We start from the raw sequence: 20,629 nt of genomic DNA, 5'->3' as shown, positions 1-20,629 counted from the left end.
TTGCTAAAGTATGGCTTCAAGACTGCTTGTCACCTTTCAGTTCATTGTGCATTAGCAATAGCAGGCAGTTAGTGTTGGCAAACTATTCCATTTCAAAAGGCATCACAGCCACATTTACTCGCACTGCTTGCCTGGCATGTGCGCACACATATTGCATATTTTTTTGCTTGTTTGCAAAGACGTTATGCAATAAAGTAATTTGCACCAAAAATATCTTCGTGTCACTTGTTCAACACTATTTCTTACCTTTGAAAACAAATAAGAAATGTTTATAAATCACTTTCATTTAGGGCAGCACGGTAGTGCAGTGTATAGCACTGCTGCTTCACAGCTCCAGGGACCTGGGTTTGATTCCCGGCTTGGGTCACTGTCTGTGTAGAGTTTGCACATTCTCCTCCTGTTTGTATGGGTTTCCTCCCACAGTCCAAAAATGTGTGTGTTAGGTTGATTGGCTGTGCTTAAAAATTTCCCTTAGTGTCCTGAAATGCGTAGGTTAGAGGGATTAGTGGGTTAATATGTGGGGATAGAGCCTAGGTGGGATTGTGGTCAGTGCAGACTCAATGGGCCGAATGGCCTCTTTCTGTGCTGTAGGGTTTCTATGTTTCTAAAATGGTTGTTCTATTATCCAGTGAGAGGGGGGGACCACATTTATTGCATTAGAAAGTAGATAGAGTAAAAACTGCTATTTCACATTTGTGACTGTAGTACATGCACAATATCAAGTAAATTACTATACAGAAGGATTGACTAAATTAAGCTGGTGTCAGTGCCAGTTCTACAACGGGAGTTACCTATTCCAATCCATTTCCCTGAGATTTTCCCAATGTCTTTCCATATTTCAGATTTGTATCCAATTCTGTTTTAAATGATGCCATATTATTGACCTAAAGAAACTACATGGCACAGCATCCCATATCCTGTGTTCCAAAGTACCTTTCATTTTATCAGTGCATTTGTGCTCCTTTATTACTGATTTGCTAAACAATAGAAATTATGTTTCACTATTAACTCTCTCAAAACCTTTTATGATTTTGAAAATCTCTTTAATCTTCTCTGGTAACATGAAAACTGTCCCAATTTTGTAAGCCTTTCTTCATAGCCACTTTGTCTCATTCATGGACTCATTCTTTGGCATCTTCATTGTCATCTTTCCATGATTCCAGAATTACATGCAACTATGAGGTGACAAAGTGTTAGCACTGCTGCTTCACAGAGAGGGATCTGGGTTCAATTCCCAGCTTGGGTCACTGTCTGTGCGGTGTCGGCATGTTCTCCATGTGTCTGCATGGGTTTCCTCCGGGTTCTCTGGTTTCCTCCCACATTCCAAACGATGTGCTGGTTTGAAGCATTGGCCATGCTAAATTCTCCCTCAGCATACCCAAACAAGTGCCTGTGCGTGACACTAATCAATAAACCTTATCAACCAGGGGCTCATTCTTGTCTATAATTGATCGGTCCTTTTACACAAACTCCATTCCTTTACATTTGTATCCAGATTCCTATGTAATTTTCTTCGACCAGTTTGTTAAGAATCTTATTTATGACTTTGGTGCACTGACTTTGAGTCAGTTCAAGCCCTACCTCGGAATTTATTCCAGACTATAACTTCGGTGCAGTATTTGGGGAGTGCTGCACTTTCAGAGGTATCTACCACTATATGAATGCGATGTTAACAGTTGTTTGCTCTCTTTGGCAAATATAACAAACACACTTTCCAAAGAGCAGTGATTTCTCTTGGTTCCCTCGTCAATATTTATCCTCAGTCAACATCACGAAAGACAGTCAGGCCAATTTTAACTCCACCCCAATTGGTGGATAAGGAGTGGGAGAGCAGCTTCCGTGTTTCCTACAATGACCTTAGATTTTGATGTCACTGCTCTTGGCGGTGGATGAAACTTCAGCTCCAAAATGCAAATTTCCACCTTGTATATTGCCAGCCTGTCAATTGTTGCTGCAGCAGGAGCCTTATTAATAGAATTCCTTGAAATACACTAGTTCCTGGTGGAATTTTAACCCAATCCTAAGCATAGCACCCACTGGGGCTACCCCAATAACTGAACTTGATCATGAAACTAGAAGGAAATTAGTCAACTGTAGAAAGTACTGGGTTGCAATAATTGGTGACAAGGGACTAATAACTATGAAGGTTCATTAATAGTATTGAGTAATTCTTACATACGATGGGGCGAATTTTCCTGTTTCACCAGCCACGGGTATCATAGCAGGCGAAGGGTATACTATGGAAAGCTCCGGGCGGGATTTTCTAGTTTTGGGTGAGCGAGGGTGTGAACTTTCACTCAACAGACATTGACTCCTTTGGCACCCACATCATGCCAGTGGCCAATTGATCACTCGGTCTATAGCAACCATGACTTGTCCTTTTACACATCTATCCCCACTAGTTGTGATTAGCCTATTTCAATGTGTTCATTAATTTCATCTCATATTATGGACTGGAGTGGGGAGAATCTCCTGAGAATTTGTGCCCAGCAATGTGTGGTAAAGCAAAAAGCAAGTATACATGTTTTGTGATAAAGACTGAGGAATGACACGACACTGAAATTTCCCCACTTTCTCCAGCCTCAGCATCTGTCCATCTCTTCCCCTGAGTGAACCTTGTCTCAATAAAATGGTAAAAAGTCTGACAACACCAGGTTTTAGTTCAACCGATTTATTTGATAGTAAACACACAAGCTTTCGAGGTTTCCCTCTTTGTCAGGCACATCCACATCATCAATAAAATGGCCCAACCTTCAGCCTAGAAAGGCATTTTCATAAATTTCCAGCAAGTGGCTTAAAATGTGTGTAAAAATAAGCACAGAATTTTAGATTTTATCATCACGGAGACTTGTTCTGGTTTTGTTACTGCATCACAAAACAAAATGAACATTATTGCATGTTTTTAAATTTGCTGCATACTCTACACCTCTTGGTGTTTACTTTTTTTTATTTGTTTGGGGATGTGGGTACTACTGGCTGAGTGAGCATTCATTGCCCATCCCTAATTGCCCTAACTGAGTGGTTTACTAGGCCATATCAGAGAGCATTTGAACACAGGTCCCCACAGCATTACTAGTCCATTGCCAATGCTACTACGCCATCACCTCCTCTGTATACAACTGAGTAAAGAGTAACTAATTCATAATTTCCTCTTCTATATGTTACCCCTTTTTTTAAATGGAGATGTGTGGCACCTCCCAATCTGCTGACACAATTTTCTGTTTTCCTCACTGAACTCATTCAGTATTCAGCTGACTTTTCTATTTTTAGTCTAATGAAATGTTCTAATTCCCTTTATGACTCTCCAATTGTGGGCCTTCAACATTTTTCTTTGATACTACCTTACTCTATTTTCGCCGTTCTGTATAAAATCAGGGGTACAATATTTAGTCAGCACCTCTAATGTTGTTTCACACTTGAGCACAAGATGCCCCTTTCAGATCCATCCTTTAATTATTCTTTTACTTACTATTCATAATATCTTGATGCAGACTTCTGGAGCATATATTATAGAAGATCAATCAGTCATGGCTAAATAAAAAAATGATGGAAATATAAGAAAATTATAAATTTGTTTCAAAATTTAAAAATAACTTCAAGTTTTGTTGGTGATAAATGAGGAAGTATTTATGGATCAACCAGCTCAGATATGTGCAGCAGCCTCATTAGTGATGCATAATCTAATATTAGAGGTCTACACCTCCTCCACAAGTGGCCTAGTGTGTGCTGTAGGACAGATACATTTTTTCCACAGCATTTTCTGCACAGTATGTACTATAAAAGCTAAACTAAACAAAACAGGGAAATTAAACGCCAGAAGGAGCTGAATAAAAAATAAGGTTTACTGATGAAGAAAATGATAATTACTTTCTGCATGGCTTTGTTGGAAGAGTGGCTTCATTAACTAGATGAACACTGACTCCAACTCAAACATGATACTTACAGATGAGCAAATCTGCATCCAAGCCAATAAATAATCGTTCAGATCACGAACTCTAAAACTTGCAGTTTCCGGAATATTTGCCAACGTGCAAAAATTTGAATTGAACCAATATGTTTTAAAGCTACTGCATTCCGAGTATATGCATAAAGCCAGGTGGGAAGTAAGCATTCCTTATTGATTCTTGTTCTGTGATATTTTTTAAAACTCTGAACTGGTAAGGTTCCAGTCGAATTTTTTGCATCCCAACAAATCATCGAGAAGATGTCCTGCACGTGTGACTTCAACTTTGGTCAGATGTGAAAACTATCTTCCCTTTTTCCATTTTTCACATTATTTTCTAATAAACAACTCCATTCACCTAAATTATTTCATAATCAAGAGGGTATGCATTTTATCTGTTAGTGTGTGTTTTTTTACCAGTCCTGCTCTTTAGCTGAATAGCTTATGAGAGTGACACAGTGATTCTATCCCTCTATGCGCAAAATTGAAACTGCTGTCCTATCATTCAAAAGCAGCTTTCAAAATGGCATTAAACAGAATTATACTGACAGACTGGGAATACTCTGTGCTGCAGGTGCCAGTTTTTCTTGCAGTTTTCCTCCCAATGAGTTTCTAATCTTCACTGCTTCACGTGGCAGTAGGGAGGGTCAGTAGAACTCAGTCAATGCATCACAAGGATAAAGAGGACAATCGGCATGGAAATCTCTTTCACCTTTCTGGCTTTCCAAACGCTCATGATTCACTCACAAGCCCCACAATTTGTGGGGTTTTTTTCAAGTTGATACTTAAACTGGGCTTTCTGTGTGCTTAAACTTCCCTTATGTAGTACAAGCATTTGAATTTGCATGATGTGCAGATATATCACAAGTATTGGCAATGCTGCCACTCACAAGCTAGCATTCACCTCAAAAGCAATGTACCAAGAAGTTTGGACAATGCTGTCCAACCTTATCCTATTGGACCATGATGATGTCTCGTATTAATGGGGACTCTTAAAGGAAACACGGGTGGCTTAGTGGTAAGCACTGATGCCTCACAGCACGAGGGACCTGCATTTGATTTCCGGCTTGGATCACTGTCTTTGCAGAGTCTGCACATTCCTCTCTTGTCAGTGTGTGTTTCCTCCTGGTGCTCCGGTTTCCTCCTACAGTCCAATGATGTGCAGGTTAGATTGATTGGGAATGCTAAAATGACCAAGAGGATTAGCAGGGTGAATATATGAGGTCACAGGGATAGGGCCTGGGTGGGATTGTTGTTGGTGCAGACTCATTGAGCCAAATGGCCTCCTTCTGCTCTGTAGAAATTCTATAAAGAAAATTTGTGAAGGAAAACAAACTGCTTTTTTTTTAAAACCAGCATGTAACATAGTGGAAGATTTTGGTTGCATTCCTTAGTCTGCTGACTGCTCAACTTCACTGCAGAAGCACGAAGCAGATGCCTGGTATCTCTCTACATCAGAAGGAGTAAATATGCATCAAAGCCATCCTTGAGATGCTATTGAGTAGCTGCCTTCTAAAATGGCCAACACACCGTAATATTAAGTTGACTGTGACCCAAGAGCAAGCTACATAACCAAAACAGACCAAAAGAGAAGTCAACAGGAGGATTTACACTTCCACAATCATTGCCAATTAAATACATAATGGAAAGGATTATTAAATCAATTCTCAGCTCACATTGCATAGCAGAGGTTCTGGAATTGATAAATTATCCTAACTCATGTTTAATGTATATCTGGACACCAGGTTTGAGCAAAATAACTTTGCATCTCCAATGGTATCACTGTTCAAAGTATAATGTGCACAATTTACCATTCCCTGGCTGCACAGCAGTAAAAACAGGATTGCAAGCTGCTTGCTTCAAAGACATTATGGCACAGTTATTAGTGGCAGTCACATTCATTTGCCATCATATCACATAGGAGAGAGAGGAGCTGACAGTTCATTATTGCCGATGACCTTTAACATGCTGAATGCTAAAGCAGGTGATTCCTTGCACCAATTAAAATAGAAAATTGAAGTGTTTACAGCAATTCCAAATTGCCAAGTGGAACAGAAATATCTAGCTTGCTGTGACAAGGTGACAACACTGGATGGCACTCTCAGCAAATCTGAGAACACAAGCCAGAGCTACAAATGCTAAATATTTGAAATAAACATAAAAATGCTTGCAATATGAGCAGGCCCTCCAGCTAAAAAGGATGAGTTCTGATAAACGATGTCTACCTGATTTATTACCCTATATTTTATATTTACAGATGCTGATCAACCTGCTGTTTTGTCTAGATTTATTTTGAAGTATAACTTCAGACATAATTGCCTTAAAATAAATCTGTGAATCCTTTTAACTTGCTGGACCTAATGAGCGTTTAAAAAAAACAACAGATATGCTTATCAGCAAAATTATATTTTTAAAATTACAACTATCAAGTGAAAACCTTAAATCCATTTCTCAGGTCGGTATTGGTGAAACCCCTCTGTAAGGAACAAGATCAGAAAATGTTGGAAACAGATCCATAAGAAGTAAGAACAGGAGTAGGTCATTCTGCCCTTTGAGCCTGCTCTGCCATTTAATTGATCCAATGTCCACTTTCCTGCCTTAAGTCTGTAACCCTCAATTCCCTAACTGATTAAAAACCTATTGATCTCAGTCTAGGCAATGTTCAAGCACTCAACCTCCACAGCTTCCTGGAGTAAAGAATTCCAAAGATTGGTCACTGTTTTAGAGAAAAGATTCAGAATCTATGGAGAAAGAATCATGTCTTAGGCCCATGGCTTTCATCAATCTGAAAAGTCAACTCTGTTTCTCTCTGCACAGATTCTTCATGACATGTTGGATATTTCGAGCATTTTCCAATTTTTTTTTCAGATTTGCAACATCCAATATTTTGCTTTTGAATAAGGAAATTAATCTTACTGGTGAATTGCTCTGAAGAACTTCACAAATAATTCAGCTATAATTATCTTCCTGTGCCATACCTTTAGCTGTTATGGGTTAGTTATTCCTTTGCCAGTTCATTTTTGTCTAGTTTCTTTACCTTTCATCATTGTTCTTCTGTATCTGAACTGATGGATATCTGATACTTACCGACTGCAAAGTTTATTTTTAGTCTGTATTTACAACTCTTCAAGAAATAATGAACTCTCTGACATTGTTGAATCTGACTTAAGACAGAAGTGCAGCACCCAGTAGCTCCTTTTAAGCATCTTTCTTTCTGTCTATGTTGGACAGATTAATGTTTTTCACAAGTCAATCATTTTTAACTGTCTCCTAAAATATTCGCTTGACAGAAGAGAACCTTTCTTTTCTGTGACATTCAGTTATTAATTTTCCTGAAACTGGCACTTCCCTACTCCATTTTGCTGCATAATATCTTAGGGCTTGAGTAGGTTTTGATTTCAATGATGGATCTGATCTTGCGAGTTCCCCATCACAGGTTAATGACACTCCATGATCTCCCCTCTACTTTGCATGAAGATTAAAAATGTTCTGTCTATTTTTAAGGAGTCCTATTCCATTCATCTTCATGATGGCAGCCTCAATTTAAAGGAATCATTTCCCTCCCGACATGCAGAGGGCTTCAAGTACGCGAGATAATAGAAAATAATACTTCACAGACCGTCAGTTGGCTGAGTGCTGATACCACATAGCTTCTTGTCTTTCCGCAGAGATCACTGACTCCATTTTACACTAATTATAATTAATTAAAATGGTGGATAGTTAAATAAGAGCAGCTAAATACATTCCTACTGGAATCTTCATGCTCCGTATTATCTCTTTTGAAAACAAATTCAAAGTGTGTATCAATAGTTCATAGAAAATTCCAAAACTACAACTGACTGCTGCAGTGTAGAATTATGAGTAGTAAAAAGCATATGAATTTCAGTTTGAAAACATTGCTTACATTACCGATCATTGGAACAATCACTACATGCTGTTAGAAATGTGAGTAATATACTGTGAACAGACCAGAATGGTTCGATGAGAAGGAATGTTTAAAGTACAAAAAGACAGTTCCTTCAGTCTATGCAATTTTCACCAAAATTATTAAACATTGCAGATGTGCAGCAGAAGCATTACAATAAATTTGAATAATTTATTCAGCTTATCGCCCATTTCTGGCAAGAGGCTAACCTTGCTGGAAACCCGGCCCCCCACCCCCCCCGCAAGATCACAAGAGCCAAGGAAGTGGGCGTGATCCTGAGTCCTCGACACTTGTGCCCCCCCTCCCCCTCCATGGATAGGCGGGACAAATTGATAACATTCCGTCCTTTTTTTAAGAAAATCTCCAAGAGGAACACAATTGGGGGCCATTCTCCCATCCCGCTGCCCTGCAGAGTGGAAAACTTAAGCAGTGTCCAATTCGCACAAACCGTAGTGTGCGTACGGGTCTCCGCATGTCTCCCAATACCAGATTTCTGGTGCCATCAGCTCTATGCTGGAATTCAATGCAGAACTGCCAAATCCATGCCGAACCTAATTTAAATATATTTTGAATATCATTAGCGGGCCCGGGACTGAAGTCTCAGGACCCAGTAGGCCTCCCCACCCCATTAGGAGTGGTTCATTCTAGCAGGGTTCTCCACTGCACTCCAGCTAATAGCCGGACCCACTGGAGTGAAGGGGAGGCAAGAGAGGTCCATCAGAAGGTCGGGCACTGGGGGTGTGCCCCGTAAGTATTGGCACTTTTGCAGTGCCAGACAAAGCCTCTTGCACTGTCCAAGGGGTAATGTCCAATGCACCAAGGCACCTTTGCGCTGCCCATATGGCAGTGCCAAGGGGGTGGAGCCTAATGGCAGCATGGGGTTGGGGCCTTTTGGTGGGGGGAACCAATCAATGAGGGTGGGAGGTTCTGTTGTCACTCTGCAGTCAGGTTCAGCAGGGCAGGAAGGGAAGCCAGCGATCGGGGCTGGCCATCCAGGTGGGGGGGGGGCAGTCTGCTGGAGGTGTCAGGAGTACAGAGGCAGCAGGGGGAGGTTTAGCACTGCCATGGTTGGGAGGGGAATCATGGCTGCCGGGGCAGCAGCCCTCTCCGCTGCCTAACTGCACGGTTGATGAAGCCAGCTGGGAGTGTCACCCTTGCCCTGGTCAGTGTCCCAATGGATCAGCTATGTGGTGGTTGTGAGCAAAGGGAATGTTGCAAAGCCACTTAACAAAACTTTGCAAACTCAGTACAACCTGCTTTGCATCACAGGTGACTATGTGCCTGAATTAGCAAAGAGGCAACTGCTCATGGTTGTCATTGCAAAAAATGGGTTTGCCACATTCATCAGATGCTTGACTGCCTTTTCAACATTGCCTAGAGACACAGATGGTTGTGTAACTCCATGACTCCTGAGGAATATTCACAGAAGCCTTCACAAAATAGTTGAAACTGTCACTTGTCACAGGTCACATTTTAGTCAGTCACACTGATATTGTAAATTAAATAATAAATCATTTAACACATACAAATCAATAACAGAAATCCATGCTTACATAGACTTAAGTCCACGGGTTAAGGGCTGCGATTTTCCAGATGTGTGATGCCCTGCCCAGTAAGGGTGGCAACCAGATCAGTTGTAGGGGGAGTGTTGCCAGCTAGTGGGAGGAAGGGTTCTGAAGAAAGAGAAAGTTTGGTGACTATCAGTGTGTCCCTCCACCCCACTTCTTAATGCTAGGTCCCTCAAACAGGCACTGAATGACTTTGAGTGTGAGACCTTCCTGGAAATCGCAAAGTCACAATATCAAGAAGATAAAACCCGTACTATGGAGTGGCAGCGTGAGTTAATTTTCCCAATCTGGAGCACTCACTGAGGAACCTCACTCAGGGAGATTAAAGATTCATGACTATGACTGCAACTACAGAATTATAGCTGAAAAACCATGAACAGTTCCAGATATGACAACTCTTCGACCACCTCTGGTTGAATCTCTGGAATTCTCTGCCCGTTGAAGTGGTGGAGGCTGCCTCGATAAATATTTTTAAGACGCGGGTTGATGGGTTTTTGATAAGAGAGGGGATTAAGGGTTATGGGGAGAGGGCGGGAAAGTGGAACTGAGCCACGACAGATCAGCCATGATCTTATTGAATGGCGGGGCAGGCTCGAAGGGCTAGATGGCCTACTCCTGCTCCTATTTCTTATGTTCTTATGTTCTTATGATTATCAGGGGAACAGGAGGAGGCCCAGCAGTGGCCTTAGTTTCTCCAATTCCCTCAATTAGTGTCCAGTGGAGAAAGACATTCATGGGTATTCCTGTCCAGAATTAATTGAGTGAAGGAAGAAAGGCAGCATCTTCCCAACATATTAAATGCCCCACCTCCAAATTTATAATCAGGGTAGAGAAGAAAAAGAAACGTTAAATTCTGTTTGTGCTAATGAGCATTTTGCTTAGCTCAAATCTGTTTCAAATGACTAATAGTGTAAAAAGCACCCAAACACGCACATTAACAATTCAAATAAACATCTGCCCTACTCTTGTCTGTGAGGTGTAGATGGTGATAAGTTGTGGATGATACATTGGGTCATTTCAGTGGATCTGACTTTGGCAGATTCTCAGTCTGTTGGAGACACTTGTTGGCTTGTCCCATGGGAGAGATAACTTGGTTGCCTCTGCAGGGTTAATTGAAGAGGCTGTTCAGTTTCTTTCTGCTTGTGCCTGCTAGACAACTAGTCTCCAGTGAGAGAGAGAGTGAGGTCTTTCCTGCTTTCTTGTTCTTCCACTTTCACTAGTCGTCAGCCAGTTTTTAACCCATTTCCCCTGCATATTCACGGCAAAACCTTTTATACATTCTGAAAGATAAATCAAAAGAGACAAGTGCTCTTGAATGTCCAAAGAGACGTGTGAAACAATCTCCATTATCCCTGCAACTCCAGGAGATTAGTCCAGCCTTTTCCATTTTCCATATTTTTCTTTAAAGTGACATTGTTTAAAATTGGCCTTGACACCTTTTCAGGTGTGAAATTCCATGTCCTCCTGTGAAGTCTGTCTGTATAACTCACATAGGAATTCTCCAGAAAGTGGCCACTGCAATATCAGCCATCTTCAGATCAGACTTACTTCTTCAAAAAAAACAAAGGTCTTCCTTAAAAGTTCAACATGCCTGTAGGGTTGGGGAAGCTGCAGCACTTCCATGGCATGTGAAGTAATAAATGTAACAATGGCATTGGCATGAATCATGCAGTCAATCCCAATTGTGAAATGGTATTGAGTAGACTCACTTGCAGAGCATTCCTGACATTCAGATGGGTACTGCTCGTGGTTTTTCAGCTATAATTCTGCAATTCCAGCCAGAATCATGGATCTCTAATCTCCCTGAGTCAGCTTCTTCTGTGAGAGCTCCAGGTTGGGAAAATTAGCTCATGGTGCCACTCGATAGTACAGATTTTATCTTCTTGATATTAAAGAATTAAGATATAGCAACGGTCCTTTGCTAATTGCTTGATATTGAAATCAAACTGAACAAGTTGTTTAATTCCTTCATCCTACCTTAAGTGATTTATTTCCAACCCATTTTTCTTGTTTGAAAACAGGAAATTTAAGTTCTGACTTGTTGTTGTTTCTGAACAATGATGTCCCTGTTTTGATTATGCAGACAGCTGGCAGCATGGGTCTTTGGGCTGTGTAATTATATGCAAATAGACAAGTGCGGTTTCCCAGAGAGACTGACACTGTTAGAAACATCCTGGATCTGAACCTCAAATCCAATTGTGTGATTGTTAATCTGAAGTGGGATCTCTGCTTAGTAAGATATAATGAGAGAAATGCAAATCAAAATAAGAGTCATGCAATGCAGAAGATCAGCCATGATCTTATTGAATGGCGGGGCAGGCTCGAAGGGCTAGATGGCCTACTCCTGCTCCTATTTCTTATGTTCTTATGTTGTTATGTAAGAGGCCCTTCAGCCCACAGAGCCTGCACCAACAAAACTACACTTACTCCCGCTTTCCAGTACTTGGCCCATAGTCTTGAATGTTATGACATTTCAAGTGCTCACCTGCATAGTTTTTAAAGTTTGTGAGGTTTCCTGTCTCTGTTAGTCTCCCCAGGCAGTGCATTCCATACTCCCACCACCCTCTGGGTGAAAAGAACGTTTCCTTAAATACCCTCTAAGCCTCTTGGCCCTCACCTTCAAACTATGCCCCCTCATTATTAACCCTTCAACTAAGCCCAGCAGCTGTTTCCTATCAACCCTGTCCATACCCTTCATAATCTGTTACATCTCAAACAGCTCACTCCCCAGTCTCCTCTGCTCTAAAGGAAACAACCTGAGCCTATTCAGCCTCCTTTAATAGCTCAAATGTTCCAACTCAAGGAACATCCTGATGAGTCTCTGCACCTTCTCCAGTGTGATCACATTCTTCCTACAGTGAGGTGACCAGAATTGCAGACAGTACTCCAGCTTTCAGTACTACACACTGTTCCAGCTCCAGTACTATACACAGCTCCAGCTCCAGTACCACACACAGTACCTCCCTGCTCTAATAATAATGTCACGATTGATAAAGGCAAGTGTCCCATATGCTGCCTTAACTACCTTAGTAACCATTTTCAGGGATCTGTGGACAAGCAGCCCCAGACCCTCTGTTCCTTTCACCTTCCACGTATCCTGCCATTCATTGAGTGCTCCTTCATCTTATTACTCCTTCCAAAATACATCACCTCTTGCTTCAGGGTTAAATTCCATCTGCAATTGATCTGCCCATCTAACCAACCCATCTATATCTTCCTGCAATCTCAGACCTTCTTCCTCACTATTAACACCCTGCCAAACTTACTTATCATCTCCCCACATTTTCATTTATTTTGTTTGTATATATCATGCCAAGAAGGACCTAGCACTGGTCCCTGTGGTATGTATTGAATGGTGGAGCAGGCTGGGTGGGGGAGGAGGGGCAGATAGCCTTCTCTTGCTCCTAGCTCTTATGCTCTTATTATACCACTGAACACCACCCTCCAGTCACACAAACAGCCTTCTACCACATGACAGACAAACCCTCTGTCTCCTACCACTAAGCCAGTTTTGGATCCATTTTGCCAAGTTTCCTTGGATCCAATGTGCTTTTATTTTCGTTATCAGTCCTCCTTGTGGGACTTTGTCAAAGGCTTTGCTGAAATCCATATAACATAAGAACATAAGAACTAGGAGCAGGAGTAGACCATCTGGCCCCTCGAGCCTGCTTCAATAAGAACATGGCTGATCTTTTTGTGGACTCAGTTCCACTTACCTGCCTGATCACCATAACCCTTAATTCCTTTATAGTTCAAAAAGTTATCTATCCTTGCTTTAAAAACATTCAATGAGGTAGTCTCAACTGCTTCACTGGGCAGGGAATTCTACAGATTCACAACCCTTTGTGTGAAGAAGTTCCGTCTCAACTCAGTCCTAAATCTGCTTCCCCTTATTTTGAGGCTATGCCCCCCTAGTTCTAGTTTCACCCGCCAGTGGAAACAACTGCTCTGCTTCTATCTTATCTATTCCTTTCACAATCTTATATGTTTCTATAAGATCTCCCCTTATTCTTCTGAATTCCAATGAGTATAGCCCCCGTCTACTCAGACTGTATAAACTACATCAGCTGCACTACCCTCATCTACACACCTGGTCATCTCCTCAAAAAGTGCTATCAAATTTGTTAGGCATGACCTCCTCTGGTAAAGCCATGCTAACTATCCCTGATCAAACCATGCCTCTTCAAGTGGAGATTAATTTTCTCCTTCAGAATTTCCTCTAGTAGTTTACCCGTCACTGATGTGAGACTCACTGGTCTGTAATTCCCTGGTTTATCTCTACCACCCTTTCAAAAGTGGAACCACATTAACTGTCCTTCAATCCTCTGGCATCTCTCCTGTGGCCAAAGAGGAATTAAAAATTTGGATTAGAGCTCCTGTAATTTCCCCCCTTGCCTCCCACAGCAGCCTGGGATACAACTTATCTGGATCTGGTCATTTGTCCAATTTTGAGTCCAATCTTTCAATATCTTCAAAACCTTCAATGTGGATATATGTGAGGTTATCCACTTTGGTAGCAATAATAGGAAGACAGATCATTACTTGAATGGGTGTAAATTGAGAGAGGTGGATACTCAGCAAGACCTTGGTGCCCTGTGTATCAGTTGCTGAAAGTAAGCACGGAGGTACAGCGGGCACTGAAGAAGGCAAATGGCATGTTGGCTTTCATAGCAAGAGGATTTGAGTATAGGGATGGGGATGTTTTACTGCAATTGTATAGGGCATTGGTGAGGCCACACCTGGGGTATTGTGTGCAGTTTTGGTGTCCTTATCTGAGGAAGGATGTTGCTGCTATAGAGAAAGTATAGTAAAGGTTTACCAGGCTGATTCCTGGGATGTCAGGTGTGTCACACAATGAGAGTCTAAGTCGATTAGGATTATGTTACTGGGGTTTAGAAGAGTGAGAGGGGATCTCATAGAAATTTATAAAATTCTAATAGGGTTAGACAGGGTAGATTCAAAAAAATGTTCCCAATACCAGGGGATTCTAGAACTAGGGGTCATGGTTTGCGGATAAGGAGTAAACCATTTAGAACTGGGGAGAGAAGAAATTTCTTCACCCAGAGGCTGGCAAATATGTGGAATTCACTACCACAGAATATAGTTGAGGCCAAATGTTGTCTGATTTCAAGAAGAAATTAGATATGGCCCTTGGGGCTAAAAGTATCAAGGGATATTGGGGGGAGAGGGGATCAAGATATTGAATTTGATGATCAGCCATGATCAAAATGAATGGAGGAGTAGACTCGAAGGACTGAATGGCTGGCTTCTATGTTTCTGTGTCATGCCTCCTCATTCCTGATGTCAAACTGTTCGAGAACCTCACAGTCACTCTCCCAAGTGACAAAATGTCCTTTGGAATCCTTTCCTTCATGGAATCCTATTTGAAAAAGCTATGTTTCACGCAACTTGCCAAACAACTCATTCTGACCAGTACACACTAAAGCACACTGCCTGCAACACAGTGTACTTGTTGCAGCCTTGATTTTCCCACATTTCTTTCTCCAGTTGAGTGCTTCATTAAATAAGAATCACTTTTGTCACTTGCTGCTCAGTTGTGAAACTGAGTGAAATAAAATCTACAAAGAAACTAGGGCAGTTTGATGTGCTCGAAAGCTGCACTGGCTGGTGTGTTTTATCATTGCCTGAAAGGTGGCAGACAGTACGATTTGATTTGCTTTCTATATACTGAGCGTGTTCAGTATGTGCTCTCTTAATGCATTATTTCTCTTCATGTCCTACATTTTTTACTTTCTGTTCCTTCGCCTAACTGCTCTCTGCACACAGGCTGAGCCATCGAACGAGCCATGATGGTTGCCTAGACAATTTCCCTAACCTCCATGCAGTTAGAACAGTGGTCGCCTCTTCACTTAGTGTTTTTAAACAGAACTGCGAGCAGATTAGGAGTTCAGAATTGAAAAGGTTCAAAGTCACAAAACCTTATCTCACAACTTCATGGATCAAAGACTTAGTGTTGAAATGTACTGAATCACTGGCCAACATCTTTACACTGAATTTAGAACAGTATTTTGATTTTATTTTGCCCCTGTTGCCTTGTGATGACTTCTGTGACAATCATTATTCCTCATCTGAAATTGGGCAAGAGATGAGCATCTAGGTCTCTTCCAAGTCAGCTGTAAAACTGACCAGAGGGAGGTTACCGACCTTTATCAGATGATTCCCCAGAGTTCTCCTGCTTTCCTGCAGGGATGTGCTTATCCTTCAATCATGCTATAATTATATTCACATGTGGGATTGAAAAATGGAACCAATAACATTTGATCCCTTCCCAGTGCTAATGAATGGTGCCGTTGATAATGCACTTTGCTAATTTACCCCAACATTCTGCTCTAGTTCCTGACTTGATTCATTGCAGCCTTTCACAAGGAATTGCTTATCACTGTTCCCTGCTTATCTCTAAACTTTGCACAGTATGGTATGTCACAAGATTAGCTTTATCAATGAAATCAATCGTATGAATTCCTGAGTTGCTATTGTAATATAATCAATGGCTGCCAGTATTGATGGCAGAAATAGGAATTCCAGTTACCTTGGCTACCTGTTAATGAAAAGCACTGCTCCAAATCATCACGTATTTAGCAAAATAACTCCCTTGTTCCATTTTAATTGTTTATCAAACTCCCTGTGCTGCACTGCCCTTGTACTGGGTGAATAAGGTGCTGACTGGATCACAAGCTTTCACTGGTGGAACTGCAGAACTAGGGTTCTTTTTCTCTCGTGTGTTACCAAATATGATGATTTTTCCCCCCCTCTCCATCTTTTCAAAATCTTGCTTAGGCAATAAGTCTTTCTGATTTTTACATTGACTTGCTCTACTCCTTCTCAGTTGATTTTACTGAGTACTTCTCTTTGGTAAGTGACAGCCCTGTTGTGTTAACAATGAATTGGTCAGTTCTCGAGCTGGAGGTGAAAGGTGCAAGTGACAAGAGCGGGCAATTCCAAAGTTTGGATGTCCATTTGAGGTTCAAGACATTTCAAAGGTACCATTCCAGCTTAACAGAAAAGACCACAGCAGTCAGAGGAGTAAAGGAAAGAGATTTCAGAAAACTGGTAAAAAGGCAATAATTAGCAAGGATAGTATTAATAATGAAAGTGAGAAATTAAGCAACAGAGATAATGAGAAAATGTAATGGAGGCAAGAATAAAAAGCAGAGAAACTTAAATGGGAAAGCAAATGATGGAAAATGGTGCATCAAAGAAAGAAAGGAAACAAAATAGTGAAATACACAACCCGAAAGCCATGACAGCAAGTGGAACGAGCCATTGCAATAGATAAAGGAAGGTCAAAGCCGTGATGGAGCCTCATTTCCTTTTCCTGGATGCTTGTTTATTTTGACCATCTTTCTTGAAATCACATCCGTTTCATTGTGTGACTTCTCAATAGTAGTCCTATATTTGTGAATTTGGCAGGATCATAAGATGTTTCAAACGATTTCAGATTCGATGATCTAATTTTTTTTGCAGCTAATATGAAAACTGTGTATAACAAGAGGAGAGAATAAACAGGTTTGCCTGAATTATGTACTATCGCTTTAACTTGGTCTTCTGATGGGTAGTATCAGCCATTACCCAGCAGATGGCAGTGTATCCCTGCTACTTGCTGACAAAGTGGGCTGCTGCAGCGCAAGCTGTGATTTTTATTCTGAAAACACTTTTTTTTCCACACAAATGTAATCTTTATGTTTCTTCCTTTAGAGCAAATTGAAACCACTGTGCATTCAAAAAAAAGAGGTCAGTATTTGGGCACTTTTCCTTTGCCAAACAAGATATCCTATCGGGAATGTTTAGAATTGAGTGTCCTTCATGCTGTTTTAATGAGAGCACTGACTGTACAGATTGCACTTGGTGTCATGTTATTTACGTAAATGATAAGCAGTGTGGATGAACTTGCCGCTTGAAATGGAAGATGCTGCTTTAAGACAGTCCCAATGAAATGTTTGAATCGCTTCACCTCAGACCCCAGTGAAGAAAGAAATCGATTGAAAATCCCAGGAAGTAGCGCTGTGTCCATGGAAACCACAGTGCTTCGAATTTGGTGAAACTGGCTGGAAAGATTAGCAGCAGAGCTGCATCAAAGGGCCTGTGGCTTTGAAGCATAAATGCATAGCTTAAAGTTGGGATTGTTGTTCATTGACGTGCGGAGAGCAAAAGTGAACGTGCAACTGTCCTCTCAGCATCTTGTATAGCATGCAGCTCCAATTAATTTAGTAGCATTGAGGTTTCTTCTTTTACCTAATTTGAATGTATGACTGGTCTGGTGCAGAAAGCGGCCAGTATCTGATTCCCGTGGATATTGTGGATGATGTGGCTGTCCTCCCATAGACTATTACTCAAATCTCATGCATCACTGGGGCAGCTGCAAGTAATATTCCTATGTTTTCAATGTTTGGACATCATCTCGAAATGTTCTTTCCACTGAAATAAAACATTGAAAAGGCTGAATGAAAAATTCGTCAGCCTGAAACAACATTTAGGTTTCCTGAAAGGGGAGGGAATGCGGCAGTTGGATCACCTTCCCATGGGTCTGTCCCCTGTGGGTTTGATAAGATGCCAATTTGCAAGTTCAAGGAGCGAGAGGGATTACCCTGGCCTCCTGCCTGCCTCTATTCCACAGTATGGTCATTGCCCCAGTGACCCTGGAGAAGGAGGCATACTGTGTTCACTTGTTATGTTTGAGGTTTCTCATGTGAGCATTGGGTATAGAAGGGAAACTTGTCTTATCGATGCACAAAATGCCAATATGACTTTTGTTCCACATGCTTCTTCTTTTGTTTTTGTTGAAGTTGGACTTCATGTTTTAATTTCTTCATTGGTCGTGCCTCCAAAACAAAGAAGAACGTGCAAACCAGTGTGATCTCGATGTGACAGTTAAAAATGCAGCACGTTGGCTGAATGCCAGACCACTGGGCCAACTAATTGGATTCAGGAGCTTGTATGCTGTCCAGTTTATTTTATTTATTTTTGTGCTACAAGATTTTGCATTTAATTTGCCTTTAAAGTCTAGCCATATGTGAATGATGTGATTGACTGTTCGTGTGCATAATAAGATGAAACAAATTTTGAGATTGGATAAGAGAAAATGCATCATCATCAACTCTGAGAGCCTGCTTTAATATCTTCTTACAAACACCAGCTAACATAACTTATATTTTCTCTCTTCCTTAATATTTAAGGGTGTAATTTACCCCACGAGTGCAATGGTTAACATCTCGAAGTAAAATATATACGTGCAGCATTTGAATATAGTTATTGAACCAATATTTGAAACAAATGAGCTCGCTGTGTGTTAACCTGTGCACTACTAGACAGAAGAGAAAGCCTCACAGTGCAAGGACTGAAAAACGCTTCATGTTTTACAGGCACTTCAGTCAATGGGAATGTTCCATTTATAAGGTAGATCTACCACTATGTAATCAACTAGGCTGCTTGTGTCCCCACTGTATTACAGGCAACTTCCACGTCACCAGCAGTTTTCAGATGGATTTGATGTAATGTATTAGTATACAGTGAAAAGTATTTTTTTGTTGCACACTATATAGATAAAGCATACCATATACAGAGAAGGAGAGGAGAGAGTGCAGAATATAGTGTTACAGTTATAGCTAGGGTTTAGTGAAATATCAGCTTTATATGAGGTAAGTCCATTCAAAAGTCCGATGACAGCAGGGAGAAGCTGCTCAGTTGGTATGTGCCCTCAGACTTTTGTAATTTTTCCCAACATGTTTATTTTCCTCAAGAGTCCTTCCAATACCCTTTTGAAATCATTGATGGTCTTCACTTCCAGCACCCTCATAGTCAGCAAGTACCAGCTCATCATCACTTGCTGCATGAAAGGTTGTTCCTCATATTCTCCCCTGTCTTTCTTGTCCAAAACCTTTAATGTCTGTCCCCTCATCCTCAATCTTGAGCTGATGGAAGCAGTTTTATTTTGTCCACCTTATCTAAACTTGTTAGAGTCTTCTACTCATCTATTACATCTCCCCTCAGTACCTGTTGCTCTTCTGGGCATCCACTTTATTACCGATATTATTCTTTGATCACATCTGAATACTTTTTCTCAGAATACCCCAGAAGATCATGTCTTCCAAGATATTACTGTACAGAACTTTTAATCACTATCTCGCTGATATCACTATAAAGACATTGAAAGATTCCAATATGGTATACCCTTAAGACTAAGATTTATATTGTTTCAGGTAACTCATGACTTCTGACCATTCAGCCCATTTCTAACCAATTAAGGTTGAAAGGAGTTTAAAGATGGGACAGGATGGAGCCCAGTTAGAAATTGGAGTTAGATTAAACTGAGAAAGGATTAAAGGCAAAAAGAAGAAAAATGTTAAAGACTAGGAGATGTTGAAGGAAGAAGAAAAGGAAGAAGATAGAACAAGATTAGAGACCAGGGAGAGGTGAATGATAGGCTGGGGGATGAGGGAAGCTATAGAATGGTCAGAAGCTGATGAAGGAAGGACAGTGATGGAGTGGAGGAGGAGATGAAATGAGAGATGGAGGTCAGGAAGGAAAAAGGAAATTGTAAGCTGCCAAAAAACATCAGTCTCTGTACAGCAGTCACAGTAATATCAATGAAAGGCATAGTAAGCACAGCCAAAAAGGTCAGGCTTGAGGGGAGTGAGAGGAAGAATGGGAGAGACAACATGGAAATGAGGGGAGATAGTGTGGCAGAGACCAGAATGCAAGGGTGGAAGAAAGGAAATAGAACAAATGAGGAAGGTAAGAGGGTAGAAGAAGGAAATGAAAAGAGATTTTATGTATGTGTACAACAAGTTACACAAGACTGGCACAGCACTGAGTGCCAATCTTGGCATTCTTTCCTTCCTTCCTGTGAGACTGAGAATTCATTGAATGGAGCTTCACAGATGCAGACATCTTGTAATGAATGGTGTGACAATGTTTAATAGACACAACATGCTGTGTCAATATGAATTCCCTGCTTTCCTGCTTATGTATCTTTGTAGCAAAGCCACAAACATTGACAAAAATAATCAACTGTTGTGTTTTAATTGAAATGTTGCCAATTAAAGCTGCAACGAATCCTAAAACATCAACATAGCATAAATAATCTTAACATATTTACTGTCAGTGTAACCACTTCCATTCCAGAGGTTGTCAATTCGATAAAGTGAAAGGTTATTCCATTTCATCATCCAGTTA

General features: G+C 40.9%; 1 protein-coding gene across 2 annotated transcripts in view; it reads left to right on the top strand.

Moving 5' to 3' along the window:
* Positions 1–20,629, top strand: part of lsamp (limbic system associated membrane protein) — a 771,666-nt gene that overhangs the window by 726,714 nt on the left and 24,323 nt on the right. The window contains exon 8 of one of the 2 annotated variants that reach the window (XM_080203900.1): positions 17,153–17,188. The exons of the other annotated variant lie outside the window; for it this stretch is intronic. Coding sequence (XP_080060026.1) covers positions 17,153–17,188 — 36 coding nt within the window. The remainder of the gene's footprint in view (positions 1–17,152; positions 17,189–20,629) is intronic. 2 annotated transcript variants of the gene reach the window in all.

Source organism: Carcharhinus amblyrhynchos, chromosome 15 (assembly GCF_965287045.1).
Source record: "Carcharhinus amblyrhynchos chromosome 15, sCarAmb.v2.hapA, whole genome shotgun sequence".
NCBI lineage: Eukaryota > Metazoa > Chordata > Chondrichthyes > Carcharhiniformes > Carcharhinidae > Carcharhinus > Carcharhinus amblyrhynchos.
Note: the sequence above shows the minus strand (reverse complement) of the source record. Positions and strands in the feature narration are given on the sequence as shown.